Genomic DNA, 13,777 nt, shown 5'->3' on the forward strand with positions numbered 1-13,777 from the left:
CTGATCAATTCTGCCTCAGCTCCTCTGTGCTTTATCTGTTCATCACCACCTCAGGTCAGTAAATGAAGACTCTAAGAAAAACACCAGAATAAATTTTGCCCATGGAGTGCCATTCACTTGTGACTTGTGGTCATGAGGTAAAATGTGTGATCGCATCCTGCTTTCTGCTCAGATTCTGTTTTCATTCACAGTAGATGACACATGAACTGGGACTCTGCACTCCTGAGATGGTGGCTGTTTGGTGGGCAGTTTGGAGGCTGAACAGAGAGCCTAGAAGATGAGGACAGGTAGGAAAAATCATGGTCATGGACGTTTGAATTGAGATTGAAAATTGGATTGTGTTTTGCCCTTTGTGAAATTTACTGTTGTAAAGCTTAGTGACTAAAAAAAAAGTCATTCTCCCAACTTCTGTCCATGTGGCCCTATTTTCTGTGTATCCAGCTGCAGTCATCCATAACTAATTTGTGGAAATACTGCCCACTGTGCCTGGAGCAAAAGGGGCTGTGAGCTGCTCTCTCAGGAAGGAAGGTGCTTAATAAAGCAACTTAGAAACTAAACTTCCAGAGTATTTGAGTCCCCAAAATACACTGACATGTTTGAAAATACTGCCTTTTATCTCTGTCCCTCAGCAGGGAGCTGTGAAGATAAGCTCCTTGATGTTTATAAAAAAAATCCCAGCCCTCCAACACCACAATTAGAGTTCCACTATAGAAAAACCCATGAGGAAATTAATTACTCTATATGCAATGCAAGATCTGGATGCTCTGCAATAAATAGTACACACACCACATGTTGGATGATAAGGATAGAAGAAAATTTGAGTAGTGCTCATTAAGTGAGCAACATTGATCCTTTGCACTGTAAAAATTGGGAGACCCATGGAAACGGAAATCATGTTATTAGAGATTGTATCACAGTGTGTTTGCATGCTGGGCAAATAATGCCCTGTGGGTGAACTTAAATCTGGTGTGCACTAACTTGCTTAACTTTGTAATCCAAACACTTATTTTTTTCTTTCTAATATTTTTTTTTATTAGAGGGAGCAAAACTAATCTCTTTGGGGAATTGCCAGTGGGGAGGGCAGAGGATATTCAGCTAGGTGCAATTGTGTGCAGCTAGATATCAGTGTGTGCACAGCTCACTTGTGTGTAGGCAGCTGTGTGCCTATTCTGTGTGTGGCCAGTCCATGTTCATGCAGCTGGCTGATGCTTCCCTTTTTAAAGGCTCTCTTTCTATTAAAAAATAATAAATAGAAGGAATCTTGATGACTGGTTAATGCCTGGGGTTTACATTACAAACTTTTGTATGATGTTTTGTCATTTAGATCTTCCTTTTTAGAGCTTCTGCTTGGTTGAGTCATCTGAACACCCAAAATTTGTTTGAATGATGGGTCAAGTGTTTGTGGGAGTTATCACAAGATGTTTTCATAGTAGCATCTTTTATGGCTGTGTTATTAGAAGGGCTGACATGCTGAGGATTCACAGAAACCAATATTCAAGGTGCACTGGAATGATAAAAAATATTAGTAGACATAATTTGTTATATCTATGTTTGGTTTGATTACTGTCTTGTTTGAAATCGTGTAATTAGGGCAGCAAACTGCCTCCAGAGCCAGTACAGCTTCAGGTAAGAGAACACTAGGACAAGTTCATTTGACTGGAGTAGGTGACTCTGTTCGAATAATGAAGGCTGGAGCGATGTGAATTAAATATCACCTCTGGGGAGCTGGAGATCACAGGGAGAGCAGGGAAATACTGAGGGTCATCTCTCCCTGTTGAATAACCAAATTAGGAGTATAGATCCCTGGGAATGGGCAGCACCTTGACTTGCTCGATCCCCTCCCCCACTAGATGGCACTGAATTCTTTTTCTTCAACAAAAAAAAGGAAGGAAAATATGGTGGAGGTCATTTTGATGTAGAAAAGACCCCCAAAAAACCAAAAGAACTCCTGCCCCGCCTCCCAAAAAACAAAACCGATGAAGAAAAGCCAATTGCAATCGGCTGTGGGTTTGCTCTGCCCTTCCTCCCTCCTAGCCCCGGATCCCACCTCTGTACCTTTGCTCGGGCTCTCGCTTTGCTTTGTCTGGAGCTCTCGGGAGAGGCGGTGGGCGCTGGTCGCTGGAGGATGCTCAGGAGAGAGGAGGCGATGCTGGGAGGGGCTGGAGGGTATCCTAGCTGTGTCCTGGCTGGAGGATGCCTCTGTAGCGAGCTCTGGCAGGCAGCGCACGCCCCGTCACCAGGAACCGGCTCCCAGCCCGCTCACCGCGCTGCGCTCCTCTGTCCCGTGCCTTCAGACATTTTCCCGTGTGCTCTGGCTTTGTCTCTGCATCGCTGCAGTCGTAACCGGCAGAAAAGAAAGCCTCAGCTTTCAATCAATCGCTGAGGCTGCATTTCGACTCCCTGATTCATTTAAGACCCGTCAATTAGCTCCCTGTGCTGAGATGCCCTTAATTCACTGTCAGGAGTGGTTTCCGTGTGTGCGTAGAGGGGTTGTGTTATTTTTCATTTTGTAAAATTTTTTTCTGCCAGCTTACATTCATCAAAAGATCGACAAGGATTGGTTTTTTCCCCCTGTAGTGAGGCAGAGGTGAGGTGGGAGGAAGAGAATTTAATAATAATCTGTTTGTTCTGAGAAGGGGCTGTCTGTAATAATCCTGGTTAGAGACATAGGGAAGGTTCCTAATGCCTGCAGCAAGTAATATTCCCCCTGCCCAAAAAAAAGGAAATAATGATGATGGAGAAAAATGTTCAATTCCCAGGTTTAAAGAAGGGCTAAAATCCAGCAATTTCTTAGTTATGTTTAAGGTGACTTGCAGAAAGATACTGCCTGTGTCTGATAAAGCTACAAAGGCAAGCAAAAAAAGGCATGGAAACTGCCACTGAAATGCCTTTTCAGAGAAAAAGATAAAACCTGGAACTGAATGTCAATTTTTGGCTTTCAAACCCATACTTAAGAAAGAGAGGAGGGAACAAGTCTGGCTTCTCCAGGTACCAAAGACCTCCTGTCCCAAACTGTCCTGCTGTCTTGGAGAGTAATGGGAAAACCTGGCACCTGGACCTCCCTGGTCCAACCAAATCTCTGCTCTTTGGAATGGAATTCTAATGTTTAATCAGAAATGTAGGTGTGAATCCATTATATGATTTTCCCATCCTCTCACATATCTTTGGTCAGTGTCATGAGAAAAAACAGTTCTAGTAGCTGGATCCTCTATTCTGCTCTTAGTCTCAGTCTTCCAGTTCTGTCTAAACTGGGTGTTTAGACTAAAGCCAGTTTTGTTTCCCAGTTCAATCTAAATAGAAAATAAACATAGCAGGCTGTTGCACTTAAACAGAAAATCCAACAATCAACCAAAAAATATGGTTGGTAAAATTAGGCTTATCCCCTATTCTCATCCTTCAGCTTGGGACTTGATGCTAAAAATTGACAAAGAAATCCAGGTGCACTTTCATCTGTGTGGGTGTGATATGAGAAACCTGTTCATCATCTTATAGGAACCAACAGCTTTTCGGCCACAAAACTCCATATTTTATTTCTGAACAGACAACAAGTATGGCTGCTCCAGGCCCACTGTAACATCTAATTCTTTTTATCTGCTGACATGTAGTTACTTGGAAAATCCAGTTATAGAAATGGATCCATCTGTGCTGAGCTATTTAAAAAAAAAACTGAGATTCTTAAATATTGGTGGTTATTATTAACAACAAAGGGAAGTTACTGCTAAAAAAAAAAATCAATCTAGTCCCCTTTGTCAGTAAAACTCTTAGTTTTACCTAGAGCTTTCTAGTTAGAGCATTGAAATTTTGCAGTAGATCTGGTTCAGTGATCAGGCAGGTGATTCATGGTTTTTATGGTTTGGATGACTGACTTCTTTGCCAGTTTCATAATCCTGCAAGGTGATTAGAGAATACAGTGGATATTGCACCAAAAATGGTTTAATGGCAGATACTCTTCCATAGCTGCAAGTCCCAGTTGATATGGGCCCTGGTTTTGCTAGGTAAAATGGAAGGTGTTTTGGTGATTAGTTCCCCCCCCCCCATAACAATTTGGCTTGGTTCCAAAAATTATGATGCAGCCATACAGGTTAATTTTTTCTTGGTGCAGCTGTATTTCACAAGACAGTCGAGGTATGTATGTCTGATATGCAGAGAGCTATTACATCTGCTCTCTCCACTGGAGCAAATATAATTTGGGTGGCTCATGTTAAAAGCTAGCAAAATCCCAGGACTCCCCTCCTGGGGCCAAGGACTGCCTCCAGACCCAGTGGGGCTGCTCTCATTGTCAAGTCAAATGACACAGTTTGGGATTCAAGGGCCAAAAGTTGGTAGGATCCAGCCTGGGTGTAGGTTTTTGCAACACACATCTGCAAAAATGGGGAGGCGTTTTGGGCTGTGGGCTTTTTGGTGCAGTAGGAACAGCTGCATTGTTTGCCTTTCATCCTGTGGAGTCGGTGGGAGCCAAATATTGGATGGGGATGACTTGGTTCCTCTGTCAACTCCAGGATGCTGTGGTACTTGCAGATCAGGATGTGCCAGCATCCAGCCCTTTTTGGTGCAAGGGAAATGACCATGTGGATTTCATTTTTAAAACAGTACAGTTCAGAGTCTGGAGGACTCGGCTTTCTGGATCGCACAGATTTTCACAGGGTTTCTTTCAAGCTTGTTCTCTCTATTATGTAGCAGGTTGGGATTTTTTTTCTTTTTTTTTTTTTTTGGTGCAGTGAGAAACAGCTCTGCTTGTTTTGGGTTTGGTTGACATAATGTAAGGGCTTGTGATCAAGAATTATCAGGATCCAGCTAAATCCAGGTTTTACGTTTTCCCCTCTTAAGAGAGTAAGGCTTCGACATTTCCTGCCTGGGAAGTGGTGCAGTTTATCTTTAAGGAGGATAGAGAAATAAGAAATGAGTCTCACGTTGCATGGGTGACATCACTGGCTTTTGGCTCAGCGCTCTGTATGCTCGGTCTGTAGGCTTCGGCCAAGGCTGCGGGGCTCGGTGTTTGAACAAGGAAAGATTCCCAGGTGTACAGAAGATTGGATTTGCAATTATTTGGGTTAAAAACGGTGAAATGAGATTTCTAAAGCTTGGGGACTTCAGCTCGCCTTCTGTTGCATTTGATCTCTACAAGATGGGTGAGTTATTCCCATTAAAGAGAAAGGGAGTCAAAATTTAAGGAGGAAAAAAGATGTCTGAATATATAACTACCGATGCCGGGGATACGATTCGTACGAAGCTGCTGAGCTAAAAAATCTCAGCTCCGACGAGGAGACCGGGCCATATGGCAGAGAAATGGTGCAGCCCGCAAGCTGTTGACAACAGTTAGGGGCTGCTCTCCTCTCGCCCTGCAAGGTGTGTAGCTCCCCCCCACCTCCGCCCCGGTTTGTTTTGGTTCGGTTTCCCCCGACCTCCCTCCCTCCTTCCCCTCCCCGTTCCTCAGCATCCTCTCCGCCAGCCGTAGCCCTGCCTGCCTTCATCTTGCAGATGGCTAACGTGCCGCCGTGTTAGGAAAGCTGTGCACAACACATCGCGGCGCCGCGGACGGAGGGAGCTTTCCAGCTGCCGGCGGAAGGGGGGCAGCAGCGTGTGTGTGTGTGTGTGTGGCAGAAGGATGCCGGGGCCCGGGGCAGCCCCCCGCGCTGCCTAGCGGGCGGAGCGCGGCTCCTGCCGGGCTGCGGCTCTGCCCGGCCCGGAGCCGAGCGCTGCCCGGGGACGCGAGCAGCGCGGCGTGCGCCTGCCTGCATGACAGCGCCTGCCACCCGAGCGGCGGAGTGAATGGCAAGGCTGGCAGGGAGAAGCCGAGGTGTCTCCGAAGCCAAGATGCCAGCGGCTGTCAGCGGGGTCTGCTGAGGGAGAGACCCGTGCGTGCCCGCGCTCCCAGAGCCAGCCGAGGAGGGGATGCTTTAACCACGATTCCGAACAGCGGCGGCGGCAGCAGCAACAACAACAGATTGCTCCCCTCCTCTTCCTCCCTCCCTTTCGACCCCGCTTTAAACCCAAGCAAGTGACCGGCCGTCCAGATGATGATGCTCTTGCGGAGCCACTGACAATGAAAAGACAAGTCACCCATTCCTGAAACCGGGACAACTGGCTGGTTGCAAGTGGGAGATGTCAGGCTGTTGAACTTTTCTGTCCTGTGATGATGCCGTAGCGAGCTTGCTGGTCTGAAAGCCATCTCTTCTGGATTTCTGAGGGGGCCAGATTGAGAGAGATTAATGGACTGATCAGCCATCAGGTCTCTTCAGGGGGATTCATCCCTTCAGCCCCTGTCACTTGGGTGCTCGTGGTGAGGGGTCACTGGTGAAAGGCTGTATTTGTCCTCACCAGGTCTCCTCTGCAGAGGAGAAGAGGCAGATGAGACTCCAAGACTGCCTCCAGGGCAGAACTTTGTAGTGCTCTCAGCATCCCTCCGCAGCGTGGATGTGAGCCACGGGAGTTGGGGATGTTTGAGGCAGTCTGTGCCAAGTGACACCTAGCAGCTGCTCCGGTGGTTTCTGTGTGGTCTCACCCCCACGGCTTTGCCTGTTGTGAAGATGTCCATGGTGTTTCTGTGAAGCTGAGGCATGGCTGCTGGAAGGTTACTGCTCTATGCTGGCCTCTCTTTAGCTCTGTGTGCCCTTGGCATGCTGGCTGTGGCAATCTGCTCTGACCATTGGTATGAAACTGATGCCAGGAAGCACAGAGAGAGATGCAAGAGCATCACCACTAAGAGAAATGATCCTGGCTTCATTTATAACTCCAACAACAACCTGCCTCTCAGGGCCAGCAGGTCTAGGTTGGACCGCTGGGAAGGGAAACTCCTCTTGGCAAGAAACAGGAGGCAGATCTTTGCTATGAGCGCGGTTGACGAGTGCAACAGACAGTACAACTCCACCAACATGGGGCTCTGGAGGAAATGCCACCGACAAGGATTCGACCAGGAGCTGGAGGAGCTCATTGCCAAAGGTAAGGGCTGTTGTTTGGTTTTTTTACCAGATGAACATGCCAAGCTCTCCTGAGATGAGCAGAGCCATTTGGGCTCACAGATGGGAGCTGGCATCTCTAGCCAAGTACCTCTCCTTGCAATGGGTGATCTGGTTTGGCTGGGCAGTGCTTCTAGAAGCACTGCCAGGGCAGTTTACCACAGGATCTCCCCTCCTGACACTTGGGGTTTGGGAGCAAGAAGGCAATAGGGATGACAACACACACAGAGTAGAATATCTTTTGCATGCCTCTCTTTCTAATCTTGCTGTAGTCTTCCCATCACCATGGTATCAGATTATTTCCACACACAAATACGTAGTCATAAAGTGGACCCTGGATTTTTTGTTTTAAATTTGCTTGACCCTGGTGGCTCAGGTAAAGTACATAGTAATCTATTGGAGGTTACATATGTCTGTGTTTTATCACTGCCCTCCTGAATGCCCCATCCATCCTGAAATACACCATTTGCAGTGCTCACATGTAGGCTTTTTCTATCCTCAAATAGAGAGTAAACAAAGAGAAATGCTGAAGAGCAGGAGGAGACCCAGCTCGCTGTTTACAGAGCTATGCTTTGGAATATTTTCAATATCTGCAAAGCATTACATGAATTTATTAAGAAGGAATAATTTTCTCTTGGGGTGGAGATAGATCTGTTTGCCTGCAGCTTTTTTTTGTGCTGTTTTTGCCTAGTCCTTTGGTCCTTTGTCTTAATTTCTTCCCCAGGGTAGTGGCTCATGGTGATGGTCATTTTGCCCCAAATGTTTCTTAGGTCTCAAGTGTAGGAAGGGGCTGTATACATAAACCCCTCCCTAAGCAGAAGATGCATGTTTTAGAGGATGATGAGGATTTTGGTAAAGGGTGACAGCATCTTTGCTACTCACAGCATGGTTCCTCTGTACTACAAAATAACATTTCCCTCCCATGGCTCTTGTGTTGCAATTGCAAGATTCCCCATTGGTTTATTTCCACTGTAGTGAAATTATTGCTTCTCACACAGTGCCATCTTCCAAAATACTCATCTCTTCCAAGAATGTTCTCTATCCCAAACTCTCTTGACAGCTTTCATTAATTCCCTCCTCAGACACTGCAAGTGGAATTATTGCTCAAAGCTACTTATCCAGGAGGGGTGTTCTCTCATGTGTTTGCCCATTACACATTTTTGTTCCATGTATTTTGAGTGAGCACTGGATGTGAGTAGCATGAAATTTGTACCAAACCAGTCCAAGCAGGTGGTGTACCTGGGTCACTATTTGGTATCCTGCCTATGTTGCTAGGGACCCTTCATATCCAGCTGCTATTTATCATCTCCTAGGAAATAGATGGGTGTCTTCAGCCCCATTTGTAAAGGACAAGTGGACATGTGAAAAGCTTGTCAGCATTCACCCTGCTGCTGGTTTCAGTGCCAAGGGAATGATTGCTGTTTTCCATCTAGGTGAGGATGGTATGTGCTGTGGTGAGCTGGATTGCTCTGCCATGTGTGCTCACTCTGCTTAGGGCATAAATAAATTCAACCTTGACAGCGGACAAACATGTCACACAGAGCTCACCTTTGCAAATGGAATTGTGTTTATTAGAGAGGATTTTTGTTCTGAAATAAGTGAGACTCTTTCTTCTTTCTCTACCTGCCCTGTCCTGGGATCAGCAATGTCCACTTTTCCTGCCAGAAACAAAATGAGTGATGTTGAGTTGTGTAATGGCAGCTCTGCTAAGTGTCAGCCATAGGGAAAATGTGGTAATTCAAGATGAGGTGGTTAAATGCAGGAGAAGGTGGTCTTTGAAAGATCTTGCTGCAGTCTGCTTGTGTTCATATAGTGTGAATAACTCTGCACATACATCACCTGGCTGGTAGCCAGGGATTCCCTGGGCTCGGGTGCAGTGAGTGTCCCTGCACTCACACTCCTGGCTATGTGTCTGCAGATGGCAAGAGCCACTTCCCAAAGTCACTGCCCACAGCTCACAAGTGCAGCTTGTACACATCAAGGAGCTGTGTGCAAATATCTGGGTGTGTCACTCCTTGCCTGCTCTAAATGTTTTCTGGTAGACTTCTAACCAACTTCATTGTAGGATGAAGGAAGAGTTAAAGGAGGGAGGCTCATAACATTGGGCAGCAGCATTTTAGTTCACTTGATGGCCTTTCTGGGTGAGGATCTGTCTGTGCTACAGCTCTCAGCCATGATGAAGAGCCACCCATCAATGCTGTAGAGGTGTGTGTTCCTTTGGCACCTCTAGTCTGAAACACAGAAAAAGCAAGTGTAATGGCAATTCGATAAAATCAAGTGTTTGACTTGCTCAGAAATAAAAATGGAGATGTTTGCTTTTTGATCCTCACTTTTATATGATGAAAGTGAACTAAGTGTTATTGCTGTCTAGTGTTGACAAGAGCTGTGAGTTCAAAACAAGGCAGGTATTCCAGGTTCACACCAACAGGATCTGTCGTGAAAGTAAAATCTGAAGGCAGTTTTCACTTCCATGAGAATTTTTTGGGAGTAGCAGGGATGGGTGTGTGGACAGAGTATGTCATGTGCAGGTATGAGGGGCTGCAGAGGTTCTCTTCATGTAGTGTTCAAATAACCTGACTGGGGCACTCATCCTTGCACAGATGAAATCACTCTCATGACATCCAAGGCAAATACCTTATAAAAGAGGATGTTATTGGGACATAGAGCTTTAACTCTTTCCTCTGTTAATTTAATGTCATAAAACCTCTTCTAGAAGTGGATAAACTAATGCAGGTTCTGGCCCCAATATTGTGTGCAATGTTAAAAAAATGGAATGTAAATTGTTTTGTTTTTGTTTTTAAAGCTAGACAGGATCTGTAATCCAGTTAGTTTAAAACAGATCCCACATTTTTCCCTAGGCAAAATTTCTAGTATGGAGAATGGTCTATTGAGATTTGTCTATCAAAGTATAACAAAAAATGGTCATTAAGAGCCTAACTAGCTTTGCAAATACCCTGCAGTTATTCTGCTTATGAACTCTGCTGAAATTAATACGAGCTATAGGCAATGGCTTGTGGCAGGATCAGGAACTGTGGTACTTGGTAATATTCTGCTACCAGTGATTTTAAAAACTAGTTCTGTTCCTGAATAGGTTGGGTCACTTTTGTAATTGTATTCTGGTTTTATTCATTTTTACTTTCTGGAAAATAAATCAAGGTCTTTACTTTGGGTTTTGCTAGAAAAACTGGAGATGTGTTGCTTCAGGTTTCTTATATATAGGTGTAATAGTAGTTCATATGTAAAGTAGTTGGTCCTGTTTTTATTTCTCCTATACTTTTTTTGTATTTTCATAGAACTCATGTGCATATTTCAAAATAATATAATTAGGTAAATAGTCAGTGAATTAAGGGATTGTCACAAGTAAGGGACACTGCCACTCAGGGAGAGGCAGACAAGCGTGAGACCAGAGGCCTGAGGAGTATTCTAAAGCTGCCACAAAATTAGGTGGTTCATTTCTTTTCTTTGTCATCATGAAAAAAGCAATAAAATTAGAAACAACAGCAATTACAATCAGGAAAGAAATTATTGGAGCTGAATGTTGAAACTGAGGTTCTCAGTCTTGCTAACTTTTCCTCAGCTGAATAATCTTTATTTCTGGGAATGGACTACTAGGGAAAGCTCTCTGGTACAGAGGGACCGGTGTAAAAGGAAGAGCTAACAGAGCTGTTCCTCTGATTTTGCTTTCATGTCTGATGGAGCCTTTTAGTATCTCAGGACCAGAGTTTCACTCCTGATCCCTAAAGCCTTGCAGAGTCAGGAAATGCTGGCTCTGGGATTTCTCTGCATAATATTCTAAAATTCTTCAGATTCTCAGGTGTTTTTCTGGTCTCCTCCCCCCACTGAACAGCCTTGCTGCTGGAGGCCCCTTGGAGCACAGTGTTCACCCTGTCCTGTCAGATCCTGTGTTGGCATGGAGTTTCTAGCCAAGGCAGCAATCCCTCACCCAAGCAATAACTGAGTGAGCCAACCAGCTCCAGCACTGAGCAAGCAGAGAGCTGGAATGCAGGTGAGTGGCTGGGAGAAGACAGATTTTGTCCTGCTTTGGCAACCAGCAGCTCACAACTCTTGTATACAACTTAGGAGCCAGAAAAGCAAATGAGGAGCCAGAGAGCTCTGCCTGCATCCTCTGGCCATGTTGCTCAGATGCTTTCCTGCAGTAGTTGAGAGGAAAATAAGAAAGGAAAAGAGGGAATAACATCATTTAATTATAAAGGTACAATAAAGTAGATGAAGTTGCACAATAACCAGAGTCTGTTCCATTTTGACAATTACTACTCAGAGGAGCTTTCATCTCACCTTTGGAAGGCTGCCAGTTAAATGTGACTGGATGGGGCTTTGCTGCCTGCCATTGGAATTCAATTTTTATTTAAAAAAACCCCCAGAATTTACAATGACATTATTTCAACTCTCCTTTTACCATATTTTTTCCCCTGAGATTTGTGGAAATCATACTAAGTCCTATTTTTACATTTTATTGTGAGTATACTTAGTCCATGCCACTACTAAAAACCCAAGTAATTCCTACTCCAGCCTACCTCCACCTGAAATAGTATGCAAGATTTCTGGGATGAAAGCTTTCTGTGCTTTGGTTTGTCAGATGCATGGCATCAGTGAGGAAGAAAGGTTTAACAGGACTACTCCAGCCGTCACTAGGGATTATTTATACACAAATGGAAAGAGGCTACTTGCAGCTATATCTAGGAGCAAAGAGATTTACTTTTGTAAAAATTCTTGCAATACCTTGCAGTGCTCTAGATTTGACTTTTAAAGTGCAATGGTTTTGACAGGTAAATTAGGACAGCTGGATTTTTTCATGTGTCCTTATATGTTAAAGGCTCAAATGCTTTGTTTAAAATCTGTGCTTGAAATCTCAACTGTTTTCCAAATGGACTCATTAAAAAAAAAACTATTGAAGTCTTGATTCTGGTCCTAGAGAAGTCAATAGTAAATGTTTTATTGAGCATGGTGATGCAGCAAGTCCAGGCCTTTAGTGTTTCCTTTGAGGTTAAAATTGTCCCTGGGTAGAAAGGCCAGAGCAAGGTCTGTGCTCTCTCCTGTCACAGCTGGAGTTCTGCTGGAGGCATCCACTGAAATTCAGGCAGTAGACAGCACTGGAGTTCAATCTTAGCCTATCCAGGTATTCAGTTTTGGAGTTTTTGATGCTGAAATTGTTCTTAGTCTGATGTAAAACTAGAAGTCAAACAACTGAGATACAGCCAAGCCATCCTCTTGTTAAGGGATTTTCTAAAATCCTTTAGTGGATGAAATCACTGGTTCATGCATATGAGTTCCAGGAAGATTTGGCCCATCATACTGTGAATAAGCAATTTAATATTTTAATGGCATCAAATTTAAATAACAATTCATTTAAAAGTTTCTTTGCCACAAGTAATAAGAACCTGGTACATTGCTCTGACACATCTGAGATATATATTATCAAAATAATTCTGTTAAAAATGCTAACAACATATATGTAATTTAACAGAACAGCAACTGTTTTTAATCATGAGTTTTTTCAAGGGAAAATTTCAATCAAGATGTTGGCTTTCAAACAAGTTTGCCAGTGAAGACAAATGGAATTTTTTCCTGAGTAAAAGTGACAGGATCATACCCTTCTCATGAGAAACTGATATTTGCAGAGCTGCCTGCAGGACTGCATGCTTAATTCCTGTTCATTTAATTGAACATCTGAATCCTTTTGAGAAATCTCAGCATTTTTGTCCTTTCTCCCTACTGCTAAAAATTTGTAAAAGCTGTGGTGGAAGGATTTAATGAGTGCAGTGTGTTCTATTCACTGTAAAAATAAAAATTTGGAAGATAATTTTACTTTAATAGAGATGAAACAGTCTGAACTATTTTGTCATCTCCCACAGTAAAAATCCATATTGATATTACTTTTTCTCATAGAAATATTTCTGTGCATTTAGAGAAGCTTCAAGAAGGAAATGAGTTCATTAACCATTGCAGAACCAGTAGATGAGAAGCTTTAATGTTTTGTAGGTTTAGCAGGAATAATGCTGGTCATTTATAATGTGAATTACTTAATGGTTCATTGCTCACAAACTGCTGCTCAAACTCTTAACTACACATTCACCTCTTAAGTAGCAAAAGAGAAATGGGATGAGAGAAATGAGAATTTATTAAGGAATAAATAAATAATGTTGATTCTGGAATCAAAGTTCCCTTAACAGATCATTTGGAATAGAGTTCACTTAAAAGAATAGAAACTAACATGTTTTTCCCTGCAGGAGAGAAATCAGAGTTAAAAATTCGAAATTTGTCCATTTTCTTTCTCATTAGGCCTAATTCTTTTATAAATAAATATTCAGAACTGCCCAGCTGAGCCTGCTGGAATCATAATCCTTTGTAGATAAGTACTAAAATAGATGAAAGAAAGGTAGTACTGTAGTTAGGGCAGGAGCTTACAGAGCCAGAATTCAGTCCAAGCTCTGCCATAATCTTTCTTCCTGACCTGAGGCAAGGGGCTAAATCTCTCATAGCTCAGCTCAGTAGCAGTATAATGGGGATTTCGTTCACTGCTATTAATGCCAGTTAGTGTTCTACCCTCAGATTTATGAGCCTTAATCATGGATCAGAAATCACGGATCAGAAACATGTCCCTGTCCTTTTGACATGTGGCTGCACTTTAAATGTTGGCAGGGAATGCAGCCTTATGAGAGAGACTACAAAGTAATTATGTTCAGTGGGAGTGGTAGTGGCTTTAGAACACCAGGAGGCAAACCACATTCCTGTGAGCACCACAAAACGTGGGATTCCTGCACTTGGAAAGAAGGATAATGAATAACAAGTGTGGATGTTTA

General features: G+C 43.6%; 1 protein-coding gene and 1 long non-coding RNA gene across 4 annotated transcripts in view; one reads left to right on the plus strand and one right to left on the minus strand.

Moving 5' to 3' along the window:
* Positions 1 to 115: 115 nt before the first annotated feature.
* TMEM178B (transmembrane protein 178B) overlaps positions 116 to 13,777 on the plus strand; it is a 208,234-nt gene continuing 194,572 nt past the window's right edge. The window contains exons 1-3 of one of the 3 annotated variants that reach the window (XM_079304768.1): positions 116 to 137; positions 4,828 to 5,346; positions 5,479 to 6,939. In XM_079304768.1, the coding sequence (XP_079160894.1) occupies positions 6,558 to 6,939 (382 nt within the window). In that variant the 5' untranslated portion in view covers positions 116 to 137; positions 4,828 to 5,346; positions 5,479 to 6,557. Of the gene's footprint in view, positions 138 to 1,477; positions 1,627 to 4,827; positions 6,940 to 13,777 lie in introns of those variants that run through there. The other 2 variants (XM_079304767.1, XM_079304769.1) reach the window with 2 other exon arrangements.
* On the minus strand, positions 7,334 to 9,096 carry LOC306801591. The gene is made up of 2 exons (XR_013774139.1): positions 8,505 to 9,096; positions 7,334 to 7,546 (listed from the first exon to the last, which is right to left on the minus strand). It is a non-coding gene; the product is annotated as an uncharacterized lncRNA (long non-coding RNA).

This window comes from Erithacus rubecula (genome assembly GCF_903797595.1).
Source record: "Erithacus rubecula genome assembly, chromosome: 4".
In the NCBI taxonomy this organism is placed as follows: Eukaryota; Metazoa; Chordata; class Aves; order Passeriformes; family Muscicapidae; genus Erithacus; species Erithacus rubecula.